Here is a 21,560-nt window from a genome sequence, read left to right as displayed (position 1 = left end):
CCTCAGACACACTGTAACAGCTACAACTCACGCCACCTGCACATGGACCATGTGATACTAAATAGAGCTTTAATTAAAATGGCTATTCATTCCACTATCACCTGATCTACCTGCACCAGGAGGCATAGTGCTTGCAAATGAAGGTTGTAACTCAGTAATATTTTAAGAAATAACCTGACATTTCTAAGAGTGATCCAGCATAATTTCCCTAATGGGCTATCAAAGTATAAGTTACTTCCACAGTTGCTCACTTTTAATGCATAATTGAGGAGGCAAATGGGACTCATTAGCAAAAGGCTGGTGTTTAGTTGTTAATAAAATAAATTTATTGTCCTGTTCCAGTCCTTAGAGGAAGGAAACCTTACTGATAACTTTCAGAAATCCATGCTAAGTGAGTCTCTTTCAGAAGCAATCGTGCCTAGAAAGGTGATACACATCTATAGGCAAAAAAAGGAAGAAAAAAGAAAAAAGGAAGAAAGAAAGGTGTGCAGCTACAGTGAAGTGCATCCGAGACGGCTGTAAAGAAAGTCAGTGTGCGTCTATCTGCACGAATGCCCCCGCAGAGGACTCCCTAGAAGGTCCACAAGTGGAGAAACTTCCACCCTGGTCCACTTTGGAGAGAACCTTGCCCAGGATCCAAATTCAAGCCCACCCCTCACCAGACTGGAGGAAGCTGTAGAGCTGTGCTATCTTTCCCTCTCTTCCTGTCTCTACTTCATCTGGGAAGAAAGCTCAGAATGATAGTCCCACCAATGACAGTAACTTAAGAAAGACGTAAGTCCTTCCCTACTACTAAAGCGCCTTAAGCGCTTAACATTCCATATGCGATGTCACCACTCCTGTTACTTGAAAACTTTGATTCAGAAAGAGGAGAGACACCATAGCCCCAGAGCCTCCCATGGTGCCATTGCACCTCCCATGTGGTGCTGGGACTCAAACCTCACCTCTGTCTTTCTGGTCTTAAAAAGTCAGCTTGCAGTGGTGAAACTCTGGAAATTGAATAACAGAAAAAAGAAAAGAAAAAATGAAGCAGTGATAAGGAGACAGAAAAAGAGACAAAAGAAAAAAGATGAGGAAAGATATCTATCTTATTAGTTCTATTATTATGGAGAGCTCTAAGTCACATTTTATAGATGTCCTCTCTAAAATCTTCAGTGTTTTTATCTTTTTATTTTGTTTTATTTAGAGGCAGGTGTGGTTCTCCAAACATATCAAGATATTTGCAAGCACCCAAAATAAAACAAATTTATATTCCATAGCCAGAAACATAGACATGTAGTTAAAAACCCAACACACAATTCCACCTTTTAGTGCAAGAAATATTTATACAAAATGTCATTTTGAATTTTCTCTCAATTCTCACTGTATCAGGCAAAATAGTTTCCTCATCATTTATAGAAGTCATATTCACTAACATTTCACAATATTCTACACAGTAATATAACTATGTATACGTCTGTGTACGTGTGTGGCACTTACTATGAGCCAAGCATTGTTCTGAGCACACAAGAACTAATTCTTTATCCATGTAAATACTGGCAAGTAAACACTATTGTTATTCATATTTTCCAGAGGAAAAAACTGAAGCACAGCACCCAAGGTGATGTAGTTTATAAGTCAGTGAGTGGTGGGGTTGAGAGCAGAACTAGTATCCTATCTGTATTTCTCATCTCTGCACACAGAATAATTCCGGCCTTCAAAGCTATGAATTCATGATGTTACTAGTCCTTGGTTCTGGAACCAAGAACTAGGCAGAGTGCTGGCAAGTTACTTCCTGACTGTAACTAGAGATACACAGCCCATAGATTCAAAGTTTCAGCCCTCCTGTTACCTATCCAAATGTAAAACTACTTTTCCAGGGTCAGGTATGCACCTGAGTTCAAGTCCCCAGGCCCCATCTGCAGGAGGGAAGCCACATAAGTGGTGCATCTCTCTTCAGAGTCTTTCTCCACTCTCTCTCTCTATATACATCTCCCTCTGTCTCTCATCTACTATGTGTATACACACACATCAGTCAGGAGTGATAGCATCCTTGTGAAGACACTGAGCCCCAGCAGTGTGTGTGTGTGTGTGTGTGTGTGTGTGTGTGTGTGTGTGTGTGTGTGGGAAAGAGAGAGAGAGAAAGAGTGTGTGTGTGTGTGTGTGTGTGTGTGTACACATGGAACTTAGTGGTGGCAAAGATAAATAATATTGTCCCGAGCAAGAAAATAGAGAGAAATGTGGTTGTCTGGTGTTGGGGAACAGTTGAACAGTGGACAGAGAGGCTAGGGATAGCAGAGAGAAGTCTGGGTGAGAATCCTACAGTCCAACTTAAGCGCTTAAACACAGCAAAGCCAGAGGCACAGACTGGACCTGCTGGGAACTGAGGTGCAAAGCAATGGGAGTGACGGTGACAGTTGGCAGGTGATCTGGACACATCTGGATACAGACACAATCACTGCTCTGGAATTCTGACATGCTTTCAGTGCAGGTGTCCAGAGAGGTCCAGTCCATTTAAAGGCAACAGGATGGGACAACTATTGACAGTTCACATAGTTACATGACCATACACTGAACACCCTCTCACTGAAAGGTAAACAGCAGCCAAGGAAGGAAGACAGAAAACGGAGGCTACGCAATGCATTGCAGCCTGTCAGATCCCAAAGGAGCAGTAACGTGAGCTACTAAGGAAATAAAAGTGTACCGGAGAATACACGCATGAGTAACATACAAAGCCAGAGCCCTACCAGCAGGTGTGTTCTTCTTGCTACAAGGTTATTCAATAAATTCCACAGAGTTATTGGTCTCCTGATGGGAGACTGGAGACACTGAAACTTGCACAGGACTCAAATGGCGCTAAATGGCAAGCACCCCCAGTTCCTCTTAATTTATTGCTTTATTAATGCAGAGATCACTGTAGCACCGTAAAGGACAGTAGGAAAGAACTAAGTGGAACAAGAAGGCATTCAGTGGGAGGAAGTGGAATTTAAGACATGCCTGTGAGCCTATGTTACAGTTTGGAGGGAAGACAAGAAGTTATGATGGGAAAGAGATAGCTCACCTGGTAAAGCACACTGCTCACCACACACCAACGCCACATGGGAGCTCCACGATGGTGCAGCAGTTCAAAAGCATCTCTCTGTTCTCTTTCTCTCTCCTGCTCCTCTCCCTTTCCCCCCCCCCCCACTCTCTCTCAAAGGAATAAAGAAACTAGGGGTTGAGTGGTAGCATACCTTGTTGAGCACACACATTACAGTGCACAAGGACCCAGGTTCAAACTTCTGAATCCCAGGCTGGGGAGATAGCATAGTGGTTATGCAAAAAGATGTTCACGCTTTGAGGCACCAAAGGCCCCAAGATCATTCCCCAGCACACCACCATAAGCCAGAGCTGAGTGAGGAGTGCTCTGGTAAAAAAAAAAAAAAAAATACTGAATCCCAACTGCAGGGGAGAAGCTCTGTGAACAGTAAAGCAGTGCTACAGGTGTCTCTCCTTCTCTCTCCTTATGTCTCCCTCCCCTATCAACTTCTCTCTGTCTCTATCAAAAATAAAAGGAAGAGAAGGAAGGAGGCTCCCATAAGCAGTGAATTCATCTTCATCTTGCAGGTGCCAAGCCCCAATGACAGTCTTGGTGACAAAAAAAAAAAAAGAAGAAGAAGAAAAAGAAAAGGAAAAAAGAGAAGAGAAGAGAAGAGAAGAGAAGAGAAGAGAAGAGAAGAGAAGAAAAGAGAAGAGAAGAGAAGAAAAGGAAAAAGAAAAAGTGTGCCCTGGAGATTGCTAAGTGGTGTGGAACATGTGTGAGGCCCTGAGTGTGTTCCTTGGGGCCACACTAAAAGAATAAAAGAAGTGGCAGCACTGAGAAGAAGCAGGGTGATGACAGGATATAAATGAAGGGACATATGGAGAAATGCCAACACCCAGGGATCTGCCAACTCCTGTGTTCAAACTCAAGGAGGCATCAAAGATGTGAGTTTAGGAAAGGTCTTCTTCCTGAAGTAAGTCTCTTTCTGCCCATTTGTACCACTGTGCCGCAGAGCAACCTCCAGTCAGACCTCCTGGGGGCACCTCAGATATGGGGATGCCGGTCCTGGACATTCTGACTAAAGCTATTTCAGATTCATTTTATGAGGCCAGTGACCCACTCCCCTCAGGCATATCTGCTGCCTGGGCCTGAACCTGGAAACCCACACATGCAAATGCTCTGCCCATCGGGAAAGTCATCATAAGCCCTCTTGTGGGCCTCGCCAAGACCTTACCCTCACTGTAGTGCAGCAGTGGTAGGGACTGCCCACTCTCCAAGGGAGTCTGGGTCATCATCCTCTGCCACTCAAGGAAGACTGGTCCTGAAGTGAGTGCAGCCTAAAATGTTCCCAGCTCTGCCCATGGACTGTGAGCTCAGACTGACAGGGTTATACAGGCCCCTGTGTTAAACATGAATATAATATGGGCCCTGGATCAGATTGATGGATAAACAATTGTTATTTATGTATTCTCTTTTTAATTTTTTTATTATTATCTTTATTTATTGGATAGAAACAGCCAGAAGTTGAGAGGGAAGGGGGTGACAGAGGAGAGAGACAGAGAAACACCTGCAGCCCTGCTCCACCACTCGTGAAGCCTTGCCCTTGCAGGTGGGAACCAGGGGCTCAAACCCAGGTCTTTGCACAGTGTAACATGTGCACTCAATCAGTGCACCACCACTCGGCCTCTGTATTTCTGTATTCTCTTCAAGTCTGGGCACTAATCTCTGCCCTAATCTAGCTTTCTAGTTCTATTCTCCACTCTGACTACGTCTTCCCAGATAATATTTTAATCCACCTCCATGTTAACTATCGAGCTCAAGCAAAAATTATGAAAATCATGAGCTTCTAGGAACTACCTAAAATAGATTTCCTAGCTTATCACCCTAAAAGTCAATATTCTCACCTGTTCTAATCCTACTTTCTGGTTCCCATTTATTAAACATTTTGTCTTGCTTCATCTCTTAACTGTCTTTCAGACATCAAGATCCAGAGGCTACTATGGTTCCATCCTGACTTCATCAATGTGTCCTGGAACCTCATCTCTCCAGAGTTCTACCCCACCAGAGAAAGACAGAAACAGGCTGGGTGTACGGCTCGACCTGCTGATGCTCTTGTCCAGAGAAGAAGCAATTACAGAAGCCAGAAAGCCCACCTTCTGCACCCCAAAAATAATTTTGGTCCAGGAGGCCAGGCAGCGGTGCAACCAGTTAAGTGCAAATAATGCCTTGTAGGGACCTGAGTTCAAGCCTCGTCCCCCATTTGCAGAGGGGATGCTTCATGAGCAGTGAAGCAGGTCTGCAGATATCTTTCTCTCTCCTTCTGTATCTCCCCTTTCCTCTCAATTTCTCTCTGTCCCATCAAATAAAACAGGAAAAAGGAAAAAATGGCCTCAGAAGTGGTGGATTCCTAGTGCTGACACTGAACTCCAGCGATAACCCTGGAGAAAGAAAAAAAAATTGGTCCCTATTTCCAGAGGGGGAGAAATGTTAGGGGAAGATGATTAGAGGGTTCTGAAATCCAATTCCATCAGGGCTCAGAGAGAGAAAGGGTAAAAAGAAAGACATTCAGGAATTAGGTGTTGACTTAGGTGACTTAGTCACATTAGGGGTGACTTAGGAAGGAAGAAGGCAGAACCATAGGAAAAAATGGGCAAAAATATAGGTACATAGACAGATAGTTATAGAAATAATAGGGGAGTCGGGCTATAGTGCAGCGGGTTAAGCGCAGGTGGCGCAAAGCACAAGGACTGGCATAAGGATCCCAGTTCGAACCCCGGCTCCCCACCTGCAGGGGAGTCGCTTCACAGGCGGTGAAGCAGGTCTGCAGGTGTCTTTCTCTCCTCCTCTCTGTCTTCCCCTCCTCTCTCTATTTCTCTCTGTCCTACCCAACAATGACAACAACAATAACTACAACAATAAAACAACAAGGGCAACAAAAGGGAATAAATAAATAAAAATAAAATTAAAAAAAAAGAAATAATAGCTCACATCTGTGCCCTTGAGAAAACTACTGCCGTTTCCAATGGAGGGTGTGGGGAGGGGACCCAGAACTCTGGGGGTGTGCAGAGTGGGAGGTCTTCCCTAGAGGTGAAATCAGCCTTCCTGGCAGTAATTTCAGGGAAGAGAGACTGTTTCAGGCCAGATGCTAGGAACGAGGGGGTGGCTCTGAGCATCTGCATAGTATGAATCCCTCTCTCCCAGGAGGGCCTGGACCCAGTAGCATCAACAGCAGCTTGGAAGAAGCTGCTAGGTGGTGGGTTGTCCTGAGGGGAAGGTGGGGGACAAGCAATTCAGACACCCAAGCCAGTGCCTGCAGTTGCAAAAACCCTGTGGGGCTCAAGGTCATCTCTCCTGCTTCTTGTTCTAGACTTTATCAATAGAAGATCGAGTGGTAGGACTTGAGAGAGAGACAGAGAGAGGGAGGGAGAGAGAACGAACCGTAGCATCACTCAGACCCATGGGATGCCACAGACTGAACTCAGAACCTCACGCTTCCAAGTTCAATGCCCTACTCACTGTGTCACCTCGTGGGCCCCAGGACTCTGGTTTTCTTCCTGCTGTTTCTTACTTGGTTTCTGTGGGACTCTGACAAAGTAAGACTGAGCAGAAACAAAGTCTAATGGAGAAAGCTAATGGAGGGCAACAGAAAAGGATAGTCAGAGAGAACTGATATAATGAGATTAAGCAAACCTGGAAGAAAGAGGCCATAGGGGCCTAAGACTAGGTGGGGAGGTTAGTTCTACAAAGTGGAAGTGAGAGAGGTTAAGAGAGTGGGGGGGAGGGGGTGGAATGGAGGTCACTTCTGTGAGGGCTTATTGGAGTCAGACATTGAGTCAAACAAAGAGGATTTACAGGGCACAGAAAGGCCACAGGGCTGCTGTGGAAAGGCCACCAAAGTCCCATGAACAAGAAAAGTGGTTCCTGAAATCCAGGCTAGACGCTGGCGCTGCCAGGAATTCCAGTCTCTGTGATTTAGTGTGAGCTACGGCAAACACTGGCAACTTAGGAAGAAGGCTTTGGCTCATCGGGATTCACCACATGTTCACTCATAACAATGAGATGAACTCACACCCCATGGCAGGATCATGTCAATTCTACAGACAACTCAAGAGACCCGTTCTAATCTGAAGAACCCCAATCAATCCACTCTGCTGTTTCTCAGCCACGTGATCCTGCTTCCTGCTATATCCTCAGATCTCCCAGGTGGAGAAGGATATCTTGGAGCTCACTGAGTCCAACCTCTTGAATTGAGATTGCATGTTTGCAAACCCGGGCAGGAATGACCAGTGCACAGCAGCATCTGTGAGCTTCTCTCCACTTCTCAGCTTCTTTGGGGCAGCCCTGTGGTGGCTAGTGGACTTAACCTAAAACACTGGGTTTGCTCTGATGGCTTACACACAAAGGGTACATGGGCCAGAATGAGATAGTGATTATGGGATGCAGGTCTGCTTCCCTGCAAGACTGTGCTTTATGGCTTGAACACCAGGACAAGTGCTTCTGGAATTTCTCATTTCTAATCCAAGACACTCCCAGGCAAATTCTACCTTGGATTAAAAAAAAAAATTAAAAATCTCCATTTCATTTTACCCTGACACTACAGATTTGCCTTAGTTTAGTGCCAAGCATTAACTGACTCTCTAGCCTAGTTTTAATAATCTCAGCAACTCAAGGAGTCGCCAGTCAAGCGAGAGAAAGGGAGGACGCTTATTACTGCCCAATCAAGTGAAAAGACAGAAGCAGTTATGAAATTCATTTTACAATACAGTAGCAAAGGGGAGGAGCTGGTGGCACCTGGCAGAGTACACACACTACCATGCACAAAGCCCTGGGCTCAAGCCCCCAGTCCCCACCTGCAGGGGAGAAGCTTCAGGAGTTGTAAAACAGTGCTATAGGTGTCTAGCTCCCCCTTCCCTCTCAATTTCTCTCTAACCAAAATAAATGAAAATGTTTTTTAAAAATGTATTAGTGGGGGAGTTGGGTGGTGGCACAGCAGGTTAAGCACAGGTGGTGCAAAGCGCAAGGAGCGGCATAAGGATCTAGGTTCAAGCCCCTGGCTCCCCACCTGCAGGGGAATCGCTTCACAGGCGATGAAGCAGGTCTGCAGGTGTCTATCTTTCTCTCCTCCTCTCTGTCTTCCCCTCCTCTCTCCATTTCTCTCTGTTCCATCCAACAACAACATCAATAACAGGAACAATAGGAACTACAACAATAAAACAACAAAGGGAGTAAATAAATATTTTTTTAAAAATTTAAATGTAGTAGCGGGAGCCGGATGGTGGCACAGTGGGTTAAGCACACATGGCGACAAGCGCCAGAATCAGCTTAAGGATCCCAGTTCGAGCCCCCAGCTCCCCAACTGCAGGGGAGTCGCTTCACAGGCGGTGAAGCAGGTCTGCAGGTGTCTGTCTTTCTCTCCTCCTCTCTGTCTTCCCCTCCTCTCTCAATTTCTCTCTGTCCTATCCAACAACAACAACAGCAATAACAATAATAACAACGATGACAATAAATAAGGGCAACAAAGGGGAAAAGTAAGTAATTAAATAAAATTTAAAAATATGTAATAGCAACTACATTATCACGAAGTTATCATTTGAGGTGATGTGAGTTAGGAAGGCTGGAGCCCTACCTGCTAAGAACCAGGAAATAAGCAGCAGAGGACTTAGAAGAACCTGGCCTAAGAGATACAGCATTAGAGCTTCACTCCTCTGTTGGCCTCTCTGGCTCTATTTATTTACTCTTGTTGTCTCGGAATAAATAAATCATTCCTGGAAGTCTGCTTTTGTTATCTCACACCGGATAACAGGAAATTGGAAACTGTAATATAAGAAGTCAAGTTGGAAAGGGGCCAAAACACCAGCATGCTGAGTGAAGATGAGCCTGGAACTCTGAGCCCACCATTCTGTCAATATGAAGGATGATATGGCCCCACTATCTCAGGCAGGGAGGCAGCTCTGGAGCACTTGAGCCCATAGTTGGTAAAAGGAATGGGATGTCCTCAACTTGCCTGACCTCCTATGGAAGGCAGGAAACTATGTAAGCAAGCACTCTCTAGCATCTGGCTTCAGCATGGTGTTTACAGTCAGCTGGTCTATGTGCACAACTAATGTGTGAAGGCCTCAACTCCACTGAAAGCCACACATACTGCTCGAAGTAGAGACATTTCCATTAACCAAACTCACTTGGGTGCAATATCTCCAACAAGGAGGAAACCGAGATCTGGGGGACAGAATGCAGATTCAAATGCCTTGAGCAGTAGGTAAGACAGTTGTGACCACACAGACCTAGAGCTGGGCAGTGAGGTCAGGAGGCCCGAGGGCACTAGGCCTGGCACCAGAGAGGAGAGAGAAAGCAGGGCACCTGTGCCCTGTGTTCAAAGCCCAAAGGCAGTCATGTCTCTAACGAGTCTCCTTCCCGGATGAGCCTCACCACCGCCCCCCCATGCTTTCCCCTGCACCCCCAGAGACCTTCTTCTGGACCCCCCAAGCTTTTCCCTCATGACCCCAGACCTCCCCCTTCCCCTAGACCCCCAGAGACCTTCCCCTGGACCCCCCCAAGCCTTTCCCTCATAACCCCAAGCCTGCCCCTCCACCCCTAGGTCTGCTGCCTGGACCCCCAGGCCTCCCCTGAACCCCCCCAACCTTCCCTGTGACCCCTAGACCTCCCCGTGGACCCCCTGCCCTCCCCCAAGCCTTTCCCTCATGACCCCAGGCCTCGCCCTTCCCCTGCACCCCCCAGAGGCCTTCCCCTGAACCACCCAAGCCTTTCCCTCATAGCCCCAAGCCTCCCCCCAACCCCTAGGTCTCCTGCCTGGACACCCAGGCCTCCCCTGGCCTCCCCTGAACCCCCCCGACCTTCCCTGTGACCCCTAGACCTCCCCGTGGACCCCTGGCCTCCCCCTGGACCCCCAGGCCTTCCCCTTGCCCCCGGGGCCGGCCCCACTGACCTGCAGGAAGCAGTGTCCCACAGGCGTGTGCTCGGCCAGGCTGGCATTGTACACCTGCCGCAGGAAGAGGGGCTCGTTGTCATTCACGTCGTCCACGGAGATGCTCACCAGACAGGTGGCGGACAGAGGGGGCTCCCCCAGGTCCCGGGCCACCACCCTGAGCTCCATGGCGTCCTGGGTCTCGCGATCCAGGGCCCGGGTGGTGCTGATGGCGCCGCTGTCCGGGTCGATGGCGAAGGCGGGCGCGCACCCGGCCGGGGGGCAGCGCGCCGGGAGGTGGAGCAGCGCGTAGCTCAGCCGCGAGTGGGCCGTGCCCGGCTCGTCGGCGTCGGAGGCGCTGACCCGCAGCACCGCGCTGCCCGGGGCCGCGGCCTCCGACACCGAAGCCCGGTAGTGGCGTTGGCTGAAGACGGGCGGCTGGTCGTTGAGGTCAGCGACCCGCAGCAGCAGCGTCTCCTGGGCGCTGAGCGGCGGGGACCCCGCGTCGGTGGCCACCAGCCGCAGGGCGTACAGATCGCGGGCTTCGCGGTCCAGGGGGCCCTGCACGCAGAGGAAGGAGACGCCCGGGGAGCCGCCGGGGCGCAGCGCGAAGGCCCCGTCCGCGCCCTCCAGCGCCAGCGAGACGCGGCCGCCCCCGCCTGCCGCCTCTTCACCCGAGTCCGGGTCGCCATCGGCGTCGGACACCGAGACGCGGGCCACGTAGTCCCCGGGCCGGGCGCCCTCCGAGACACGGGCAGCGCCCCCCTCGGTGAGGAAGAGCAGGTGGATGGCGGGCGCGTTGTCGTTCACGTCCAGCACCGCGACGGACACGCGAACCGTGGCCACCTCGGGTGGGTCCCCCGCGTCTCGGGCTTCCACCACCAGCTGGTGCCAAGCCTGCGCCTCCCGGTCCAGCGGCCCCTGCACGCGCACGACGCCGCTCAGCTCCTCCACCCAGAAAGGGGCGGCCGGAGCCCCGCCGTCCAGTCCGGGTCCCGAACCCCGGCCCCGCCCAGGCCCCGGCGGCGGGCGGACGCGGAGGCCATAGCGCACGAGGCCGTTGGCTCCCAGGTCGCGGTCGGTGGCGCGCACGCGGCAGACCTCGGCGCCCGGAGGGGCGTCCTCGCGCACAGCCGCCCGGTACTCCGCGCGCTCGAATACCGGCGGGTTGTCGTTCTCGTCGAGTACGCGCAGCTGCACGCGCAGGCGGCCGGTGCGGGGCGGGCGCCCGCCGTCCCAGGCCTCGATGTGCAGCTCGTGCGCCGCCTCCGCCTCGCGGTCCAGACGCCGCAGCAGCACCAGCTCCAGCGGCTCCGGCTCGGACGATGGCGATGGCGATGGCGACGGCGCGGGGCTCCCGTAGCGCAGCCTGAACAGCGGCCCGGCGGCGTCCTCCGGCGCCTGAAGCAGCGTGTAGCCCTGGGTGCTGAAGAGCCCGGCGTCGGGGTCCTGCGCCCCCGGCAGGCGGAAGGCGGTCCCGGGCGGGCTGAGCTCGGACACGTCGAGCCGCAGCGACTCGCGGGGGAAGCGGGGCGAGTGGTCGTTGACGTCGTTGACGCGGATGTCCACCTGCACCACGGCGCCCCGCAACGTGGCGGCCGCGAAGCTGTAGCGCTCCCGCCGCTCGCGGTCCAGGCGCCGCGCCGTGCGGATCACGCCGGTGTCGGGGTGCACGTGGAAGTCGTCCAGCAGCGGGGAGTCGCCCGCGTCCTCGGACAGGAAGAAGCCGCCGCCCTCCAGCTGCTGCGCGGCCGGCAGCCCGGCGCGGATGTCGCCCACCGGAGTGTCGGGCGGAAGCCCCTCGTCCACCGACAGGCTGAGGTTGAACACCTGGGCGGAGGCGCCCGAGGCCGCCCAGAGCCACGCGAGCACCCGCAGCCCCAGCAGGCAGCTCCGCTTCCCGACGCCGCCGCCAGGAAGCCCGCGGGGAGCCCCTTGCTGCGGGCGCCGCGCGCTCATTCTCCGCGCCGCGAGGCCGGGGTCCCCGGTGGCCGCCAGCGTGTGGTGGTGTGACGGGCACATCCAGGCGCCTCTCGGCGAGGGCGCTAGGGGAGAGAAGACTTTGTTGGGCAAACAAGCCGAGAGGCCCCCGGAGGTGGCGGGGTTACAGCCGCAACTGGTGCCGGCGCGCGCCGCTCGAATCTCCCGGAGCCGGTGAAGCCGGGGCCGCCGCCGCCGCCGCCGCCGCCCGGGGACCGCCCGCCGCCGCGGGTGTCATCGCGCCGCCTCCCGCCTCTGCCTCCTCTGGCGTCTGCTCCCAGGCTGCTCGCACTCCCCTGGCAAAGTCAGGTGCATCCTCCCTCCCTCCCTCCCTCCACCTCCCCCCCCCCCCCTTGCTCTCTTGCTCGCTCTCCGGCCAAAAAAGGGTGGAGGGGCTTCCAGCGCGCGCTCGTGGAGAGGCCGGGGCGGGGGGTCGGCGGGAAGGGGTGGGGAGAGGGCGGCCCCGCCCGCGGGGAGGTGGGAGGCGGTGCGGGCGGCTAAGAGGGTAGGTCTGCAGTCCCCGGGTCGCCCCGTCCCCGCCGCAACCGGGGTCTGGGGTCGCGCGGTTCCCGCTGCAGCCCGGCCCCGCCCCCGGCCCGCGCGACCCCCCCCCCGCCCGGTGACGCGGCACACGCGCGGCCAACTCCAACCTGCGCGGGAGCCGCGCTCTGTCCGCAGCGGGGCGCGCTCGCTGCCCGGCGGGGGACACGGGGGGCGTGGACAGAGGAGGCCGGACCCACCCGGGGGTGAACCGCGGGCTGGGCGGGGAAGGTGAGCAGCTGCCACACCCTCCCGCTCCCCCACCTCCAGCCCCAAGACCGTCCGCTTTGCGGGCCTGCTCGCCCACAGTCTGGAGAGCTTGGGGAGGGGTTGGGGGGTGAGGATCACTTAGGCGAGGTAAACTTGTGTTCTCCATTTGGCAAGGGAGGCTCGTCCCCAGCGGAAGGACAGATGGAGTCAAAGGACTGTGCACAGCTGGGGCCAGGATGGCTGCAAAAGGGGGTTGGGGCGAGATGCGGAACTTGGAAAAACCTCGGTGAAACCCCGAGAAATCTGTAACACACATGGTGCAAGCCGCGCCTGATTATGCCGCGCTACTACTCGGGGACTGGTGCACGTCTGGTCTCTCCTCGCCGCCACCAGGAATGACAATAGATTCCGCCAGTGAGCGCTTTTTTATGCATTCAGCGCCATCACAACACTTCCAGGAGGTTTCGCGAAGCTGATTTACCGACAGAAGGAAGGAAGGGGGGAGGGGGTGAGACCCCCACCTTGCAGAATTGCGTGGATGCCTCTGAGCTCCGAAGTTTGGAGGCTGGGCCACTAATGCGAGCACTTTCAAAAACAGCCTCAGTCTGAGCCCAAGAGGGAAAAAAAAAAGTCAATGAATTGCCATAGTCTCATGTTTCCTTTCACTAGTCCGTAATAATCTTTTTTTTTTTTTTAATGATGGATGGCCGCTAATAAAGCATGCCGAGGGAGGACTCTGCCCTCTTAAAAATGGCCTTCCAGATGCAGTACACGGTGGGTTCTCCAATTCTGGATTTAGGCTCCAGGAAAGAATTCACATCCAAGACACTGTTGCTCCCCAGGGGTCCTGCCTGGCTTGCACCCAGGCCAGGTAATGCCAACCCACAAACACACCATCCCATCTGACAAAACAATGATAAAACGATTTATTATCTTAAAGGCATGATGCGTTTAAGTGGGAGACACTACTAAAACAAAGCTTTTTTATTTTTGTTATCCAGATTTGTTAAGAATCAATGCAGTCTTCATTCACCTCATTCTCTGCAGTCTCTTCTCCTCCTCCTCTCCCCTCTCCCTCCTCCTCACCCTGGCTTAAGGCCATAAAGAGATGACATTGAACCTTTGTAGCCTCAGGCATGAGTCTCTTTTCATAATCATGATACTATCTCTCCCTCCTATTCTCTACAGTCTCACCCTAACAGTGCCCTTGCTTCCACCATGTTTTTAAAGCTTACACAAATTATGTCAGCCTCTCCTTAGAATTTACCAGTCTATTTCCCTTATACTTGGATTGTAATTCACAACCCTTGTCAAACTCCATCCAAGATCCAACCCACCTTTCTGAGCTCATCCGTGCCGCCAGGCTGGATCCAGCCTTCTTTCTGACCTTGGCACCTGTGGACTGAATGTGCCCCAAATTCACCTGTTAAGATCCTGCTCCTTAGGGAGTCAGGCGGTAGTGCAGCCGGTTAAGCTCATGCGTAAAGCGCAAAGCTTAAAGATCCCGGTTGGAGCCCCCAGCTCCCCACCTGCAGGGGAGTCGCTTCACAGGCAGTGAAGCAGGTCTGCAGGTTATCTGTCTTTCTCTCCCCCTCTCTGTCTTCCACTTCTCTCTCCATTTCTCTCTGTCCTAACAATGACGACATCAATAACAACAACAATAATAACTACAACAACAATAAAAAACAAGGGCAACAAAAGGGAAAATAAATAAATATAAAAAAAAAATAAAAGATGCTGCTCCACAATATGATGGCACCAGGAGAGATCCTCAGGATATCAGTATCCTTATGTCACTAGAGGGTGTTTTGCTTTTTGCCAGGAGAGCTACAACAGCTTGGCAGTGGGCTGAACTTGACCTTGCTGATACTTTGTCCTTGGACTTCTAGCTTCCATGAGAAGCATATTTCTGTCATTTCCAAATCACTCAGTCCATGGTACCTTCTATACAATAGCCTAAAGGGAATAAGACCAGACGTTTGGCTGGGAGATGTGCCTGGGAGTTATTTCTCTGTCCTTACAAAGATATGACTTTCTCATCCAGATTTTAGCACAAAGGCCAGCTAGCTATTTAGAAAGGCCTTTGTCCACCTTTCCTCAAGTAGCTCTCCTCCACAAACCTGACATCTTCATACGGTTACTATTATTACTACTATTATTATTACTATTGGCACTAGTGCTCAGTCCCTACACACAAACCCACCACACCTGGTGGCCATGCTTTCCTTTTTTTCTTTCCCTTTTCTTCTTAATAGGACAGAAATTGAGAGGGATGGGGGGGGGAGGGACAGAGAAACAGAGAGACACTTGCAGCACTTTCTTCACCTCTTATGAAGCATACTCCCATGCAGTTAGGAACCCAAGTCCCAGCACATGGTAACGTGTGCTCAACCAGGCATGCCACCACCCAGCCCCGACATTCTGTGTCATTCAGGACAATGAAAGTGCCTAAAAGTCGCTTCCTTTAGCCATTTGTTTAGTAAGTGGTTATGAATTTGTCTGAAATCTTTCACCAAGCAACTAGGCACCATCACTTCACCAAGAGGATTGATAAAATGTAGTTATCACAAGCTGCAAACACTTCTTCGATTCCAGTTCATAAAAAAATTATGGGAGGCAAAGATGTGTCACTGTGACCTTTCTAACCCCAGAGGATCTGTCCCCAAGATTGAAGAAGAAACCCTTCCTATTTCACATATCCTCCTCACATGTCCTCAAAAATAATATTTGCTTATTTTTTAGTTAACTAGAACACTACTCAGCTCTAGATTATGGTGGTGCTTGGGTTTGAACCTGGGATCTTTGGGACCTCAGACATGAAAATTTGATGCACAAATTACTCTTTTATCTCCCCCAGAAGACCTGCCTGCATAATTCCACTACTCCTAGCTGACTTTTTTTTAAAAAAATTTTATTTTAGTACAATGAGAGAGATACAGAGAGAAAGACCAGAGCATTGTTGGGGATTGAACCTGGGAGCTTGAAGCCTCAGGCATGAAAGTCTTTTGCATAACCATTATGCTATTTTCTAGAAACCCATTTCGCTTTAAGTATAATTTTAAATAGTTGTTTCTTTGCTTGCTGTGCATTTCCCAAATAGTCACTTCTCGGTGAGTGTTCTCCATTCTACCACTCAAACAAATTTGATGTGCAAAGTTCTTTAGTTCCCCAAGGTCTTTCCTGCACTCTTCCGATCTCACTGCACTGATTTCAAAGGTAGTTCAGAAGCTAAACAATCGGCCTTGAGCAGAAATTCATGGAGTTCATAATTGAGCAGCAGAGAGCCCAGAGGACTATCTGGGCTTAGATTTCAACTCCCTCTGCTTAATGCCTGTGTCACCTTGGTCACCTTGTTTGCAGAAACCTTGAGTTTCAGCTCCTTCATCTATAGCAAAACGGTAACAATTATAATCCCTTCCCCAGGACTGAGTATTGCTCTAAGCACTTATTAGCTATTTGGATTACTTAAGTTAACTATTACAAAGCTAGGAACTGTTTATAATCTGAGAGGAAATTTTTTTCTTGATAATGGACTACTTTTTTAAATGAGCTGGAATTGAAGAGTGTTTGGAGCTTGTAATGTTTAATTTTTATGAATCAACTTGATGATAATGATCAGTTGCTTGGTGAAACAATAGTCTTGCTATTACTGTGAGGGAACTTGGTAAAGGGTTTTTGATATTTTCAATCAGTTGACCTTAAGTGAAAGAGCTTTCCTTTAAAAATATGAGTGGCCTCACCTTATCAGTTAACCCTAAAAAGCAAAAACTAAACCTTTCCAGGGAAATAGAAATTCTTCCTCAAGATTATGTGTAGAAATATTGTCGGAGTATCCAGATTATAGACATGCCTACTGATCTTGAACTTGCCAACCCAACTGTGTGAGCCTATTGCCGTGTGTGTGTGTGTGTGTGTGTGTGTGTGTGTGTGTGTGTGTGTGTAGTATAAATTTTGCTAAGAAGTAAAAATGAGTTGAAGGAATAGTTAGCCAGACTGAGTACCTGCCTTGTTGTGTGTGCACTATCCAGGTTTGAGTCCCAGGTGCCATGTGGTATGGAAGTGTCACAGCACTAGGGGTGGCTCTGGGGCTGCAGTCTCTCTCCCTTTCTCTTCTTGCGACCACCCCCCCCCCATCTTTTTTTCATGAATGAAAAAAGCAGCCTGGGAGTGGTGGCACTGTATATGTGCAAGACTCTAGCTCATAAAGAAAAATGGAAGCAGAATGATTGAAATAGGTTTTCTATCATAGTCTGCTTTAGTATTTCCACATAGTTCATGTTCTTAAAGTCTTAAAATCAGAACCCTGAACTTGATGGGTTGGGTGTCTTGAGAATCAAGTCCACCCTCACACTTTAGGATCAAAATTAACAAAAGACATTATGCTTGGTATTGAGAATTGCTTCCACACACCACTCACTCTATGTTGTCCATCCAACAGAAAATAGAGTAATTTTGATACAGTATTAAGATGTCATTTTTAGTATCAACCTAGTTATTTCTCCTGATCCTTTGGAAGACAGGGACTAACTGTTCAGTAAATTATTTAAAGTAACACTTTTGTTATATAATCAGAGAAATATAGCATGGATTCCTTAAAATATATATTTATTTTGGATGGAGATAGAACTTGAGGGAAGAGGAAACTAGAGAGAAACATCTGCAACACTGTTTCACAGCTCATGAATTTCTCCCTCCTGCAGGTAGGGACAGGGGGCTTGAACCTCTGCCCTTGCATGCTATAATGTGTGCACTCTACCACCTGGCCTCAACATGACTTCTTATTGAGCAAGTGAGGAAATTCTATGTTAAGTCAGACTTTTCAAATCTTTGTAGAAGCTAGGATGTTATAGCCGTGTATACCAAAGTTCTTCCTATATTGGAAGATTATAGTGTCTGGAAGATAAGACTATAAGTAGGTCTAAAACCACACCCTTAGCTAAATTATCAGGCTGTCAGAAGAGTCATAATGTATTTTTCAGTATTTTTCCGTGCAAAATTTGTCATGACTTTTCCAACAGCCCAGTAGATGCTGTAGGACTTTCCCCAGATCTCATTGTCACTTTTCAACTGTTTATTCCTTTTTTTTTTTTTTTGCAACAATTGCAATCAGCTTCTCTGCATGCCTCCCACCAGACACCAGACGGCTACAACGGCCAATCAAACCTGCTCAAACACACAGATTTCACAGCTCAAGTTCTTTTCCCCTGTCTTACACACACACACACACACACACACACACACACACACACACACACACACACACACACACACACCATCTTGCTTTCCCTGAAAACCTTCCTTGAGATGAAATAATCCCGGGTCCTTATTCCCCCCAACGCTTTAATCATTTTAGTTCTGTTCTCTGAACTCTTTCCAGTTTCCTATATATTGTATGAGATGTGAAAACCAAAACCACACACCCTCTTCGAACCAGGGGCTGTGTGCTGCCAAGCCTAGGGAGGCTGCCTCACCGCTTCCATGGGAAACCAAAGCCAAGTCCAACAGGTTTGTAGCAAGTGGATGTCTTGGAACAGGTGTGACCCTCTCCTTCAGATAAGGCAGCTCTTTCTGAGTAACTATCATTCCATGGGGAAAGGCAATTTATTAGCTTTCACACAGAGGGATTTTTTTTAAAAAAAGAATATTCATATATTTGTCTAAGGCAGCATGAAGGGTAAAGCTAGTGGAGAAGAAAATAAATAACATTTAATCCTTCCCATAGTTTTAACTTCACACACTGCTCTGTGTGTGAAGTTAAAAGGAAGTCGATCCATTCCCTGGGACGAAGCAGAAGTCACTGAAATACATATACATAATATATGTTACAATCATCCCAGGCAGGAGAGAGCAAAGGAAATACCCAGGGTCCTGCCAATCCCACAAATATTCAGTGAGAAAAACACCTGGATTCTCCCCAAGCCACAGCTGTTCAGTTGGAAAATGCCTGGATCCCATTGAATCAAGGCAGTCGGGGTAGAGAGCCACATCCGGCCCAGTGTGTCTCCTCTGTAGGACAGGCACACATGAATCCTATTTGATCAAGACACAGTTGTTTGGGAAATAAAAGGGACATGGCAGAGTTCGAGCACAGCTCACGATTAGCACGCACAGATGGAGAGGTTGTGGACACAGATACCATCACCAGCGACTCCTCCAACACACAGACGTTTGGTGAGGAGTCTTGTGCCACCAATTCCTGGCCCCATGTACTCGTCCGTTATTTTTCTCGGGAAGCATATGCAGATCTCGTAGGGGGCTGCTCCTTGCTGAAATCCTCTTGAATCACACAGGCTGGGAGTGTTTTGCCTGGATTCTTTGCAGGCAGCAGTGTGTATTTGCACATTGGAAACAGTCAGTCTTGTTTTTCTCTTATATGATCAACAACAAGCAACATCGTCACAACAGGACGATGCCTTTCTGAACACTGATGAATTGTGGAGCAAGAAACCTTTGCCTCTTAACACCACAAGATACAGTTACTATACTTTTTCTTTCTTTCTGATATAGTCTTCTTTTGTGTCTAATGAAACATTTCCATTACAATTCCCAATGTTTTTTCAGCATTTTGTGATTGAAAAAAAAAATACCACAACTGGCTCTAAAAATGAAGCAGATATTTACATGATTTCTAACATCATTGAATCTCTTTATTTGGTGGCACACTGACGTTTCTTACAACTATCATAACTTGCCAGTAGGTTAGGACTTATTACTTTTTTTTCTGGAGCCTGGACCTCACACATGTGCAGTTTCACCTCTCCAGGTCACTGGTTTATTCAGACACAGAGAAAAAGACAGAAAGGGACAGAATGAGGAAGAGACCCCACAGCACTGGAGTGGCTTCCTGTGCAATAGTACCTCCCACATGGTACTGGAGCTTGGATCTGGGTTGAGAACATGGCAGTGAATGTACCTCTACCTAGTAAGATACATCTTTGAGTCATACCATATTTACTTATTTTATTTATCTATTTTGATGATGGGGTGTACAGTCAACAATACCTAGACACCTTTCCCATATTTGGGAGCTACTCTCTTTCCTGATCTGGCTTTCTGGTCCTTTTTCCAGCCATGACATCATCTCCTCAGACAATAACTTGGATCCACCTGCATATCAGAAAAAAAAAAAACTAATATAGTCATGGACCCTTTGGAATATAACTAAAAATATGCCTACTATCTATCTACGAAACAGAGGACCCCCCCAACTCTTCATATGCAATATTCCAGCCTTTAGGTTCATGATTAGTCAACAATTTGTTTGGCTTTATATGTTAACTCTTTTTTTCAGCCACCAGGTTCCAGATGCTAACATGATGCCAAATGGACTTCCCTGGACAGACGACCCCACCAATGTGTCCTGGAGCCCTGCTTCCCCAGAGCCCTGACCCACTAGGGAAAAAGAGAGAGGGGCTGGGGGTATGGATCGACCTGTCAACGCCCATGTTCAGTGGGGAAGCAATTACAGAAGCCAGACCTTCCACCTTCTGCATCCCACAATGACCCTGGGTCCATACTCCCAGAGGGATAAAGAATAGGAAAGCTATCAGGGAGGGGATGGGATACAGAGTTCTGGTGGTGAGAATTGTGTGGAGTCTCTTATCCTATGGTTTTTTGTCAGTGTTTCCTTTTTATATGCTAAAAAAAAAAAAGGAAGGAAGGAAGAAATTGAGAGGAAAGGGGGAAATGGAAGAGGGAACACATGGAGCACTGCTTCACCACTTGTGAAGCTTATCCCCTGCAAGTGAGGACCAGGGACTTGAACCTGTGTCCTTGCACATTGTAACATGTATTCTCTACCAGATGTGCCACCACTTGATCCTCCCTGGTTCAATACTTAAACGATTTGCTGTACAAGCTAAGTCTGAAAAGAGAATCTGGACTCCTGGCAGTCACAGGCCTGGAGTTGGAGGTCTCTAGAATCCAGAGGTGCTGGGCAAGTATTTTCTACCCAATGACTTCCCCCAGAAAACAGCATTGCCCTCATGGAAAAAACCATGCCAGAAACCACTGCAGGAACTCAGGTGTTGCTCTTCTACCTGCTCTTGGCTACCAACTTCTTCCATTCTATAATTCTTTGCAACCAGTACAAAGAAGAGAGACAAGCAGAGAAACAAAATTCCAGAAGCTCTCGGCCTGGTGAGATGTGTTCAATCCAGACAGCACAGGCTTGCAGGGAAACAGGACTGCATCCCCTAGTCACCAAGCACCCCGCATGATTTAGCCATCAGACAGCAGCCCAGAGGAGCTTAGGAAGCACCATTACTGCATTTGTAGAGCTTCTCTTCCAACAGCTTCCTGTGTCTGAGACACAGAGAAATTTCCCCTCTATCTCCACAGGCTTTTATATCTGACCCTTTCCTTTATTTATTTATAAACCCAGCTCCTGAGGTTATGTTTCGCCATCACTATCTTCATGATCTCCTTTGAAGACCTCCAGCCTTTCTTCTGTCTTTTAATATACCCCCTACCCACCTGCTCCATCTGTGGGCTTTGGTGATGGGCTCTTTCATTCTTCTGAATCCTGGTCTCCAACCCAGGCAGAAGGGGGAGCTGTGAAGTTACAGTTCTGGCCAGGGAGGTGGCTCAGTAGTGGCGCATCAGCCTTATATGTGTGAATCCCCAGGCTGGGTCACCAGCACCATTTATACTGGAGTGATATTCTGGTTCCCTCTTTCTCTTATTAAATAACAATAATATTGATATTAATAGGAGTGCAAGGGCGGGAATTAGCTAAAGGGCAGAACACATGCCTTAACATGCATGAGGACCCAAGTTCAAGTTTCCTGCCTCCACTTGGGAGCACCACTGGGCAGGGAAGTTTTAAGAGAGGTAGAGTCATGCTGAGGTGTCTCTCCTTCTCTCTGTCTCTCATCCTCTATATTAAAAGGATTAAAGGGGTCGGGC

At 49.2% G+C, this 21,560-nt stretch overlaps 1 protein-coding gene across 1 annotated transcript in view; it reads right to left on the bottom strand.

Annotated features, from left to right (window-relative positions):
- The window catches only part of DCHS2 (dachsous cadherin-related 2), a 256,998-nt gene extending 244,913 nt beyond the window's left edge, over positions 1-12,085 (bottom strand). Inside the window, exon 1 of the mRNA XM_060178924.1 lies at positions 9,945-12,085. Coding sequence (XP_060034907.1) covers positions 9,945-11,945 — 2,001 coding nt within the window. The 5' untranslated portion in view covers positions 11,946-12,085. The remainder of the gene's footprint in view (positions 1-9,944) is intronic.
- Between the last annotated feature and the right edge of the window lie 9,475 nt (positions 12,086-21,560).

Source organism: Erinaceus europaeus, chromosome 19 (assembly GCF_950295315.1).
Source record: "Erinaceus europaeus chromosome 19, mEriEur2.1, whole genome shotgun sequence".
In the NCBI taxonomy this organism is placed as follows: Eukaryota; Metazoa; Chordata; class Mammalia; order Eulipotyphla; family Erinaceidae; genus Erinaceus; species Erinaceus europaeus.
Note: the sequence above shows the minus strand (reverse complement) of the source record. Positions and strands in the feature narration are given on the sequence as shown.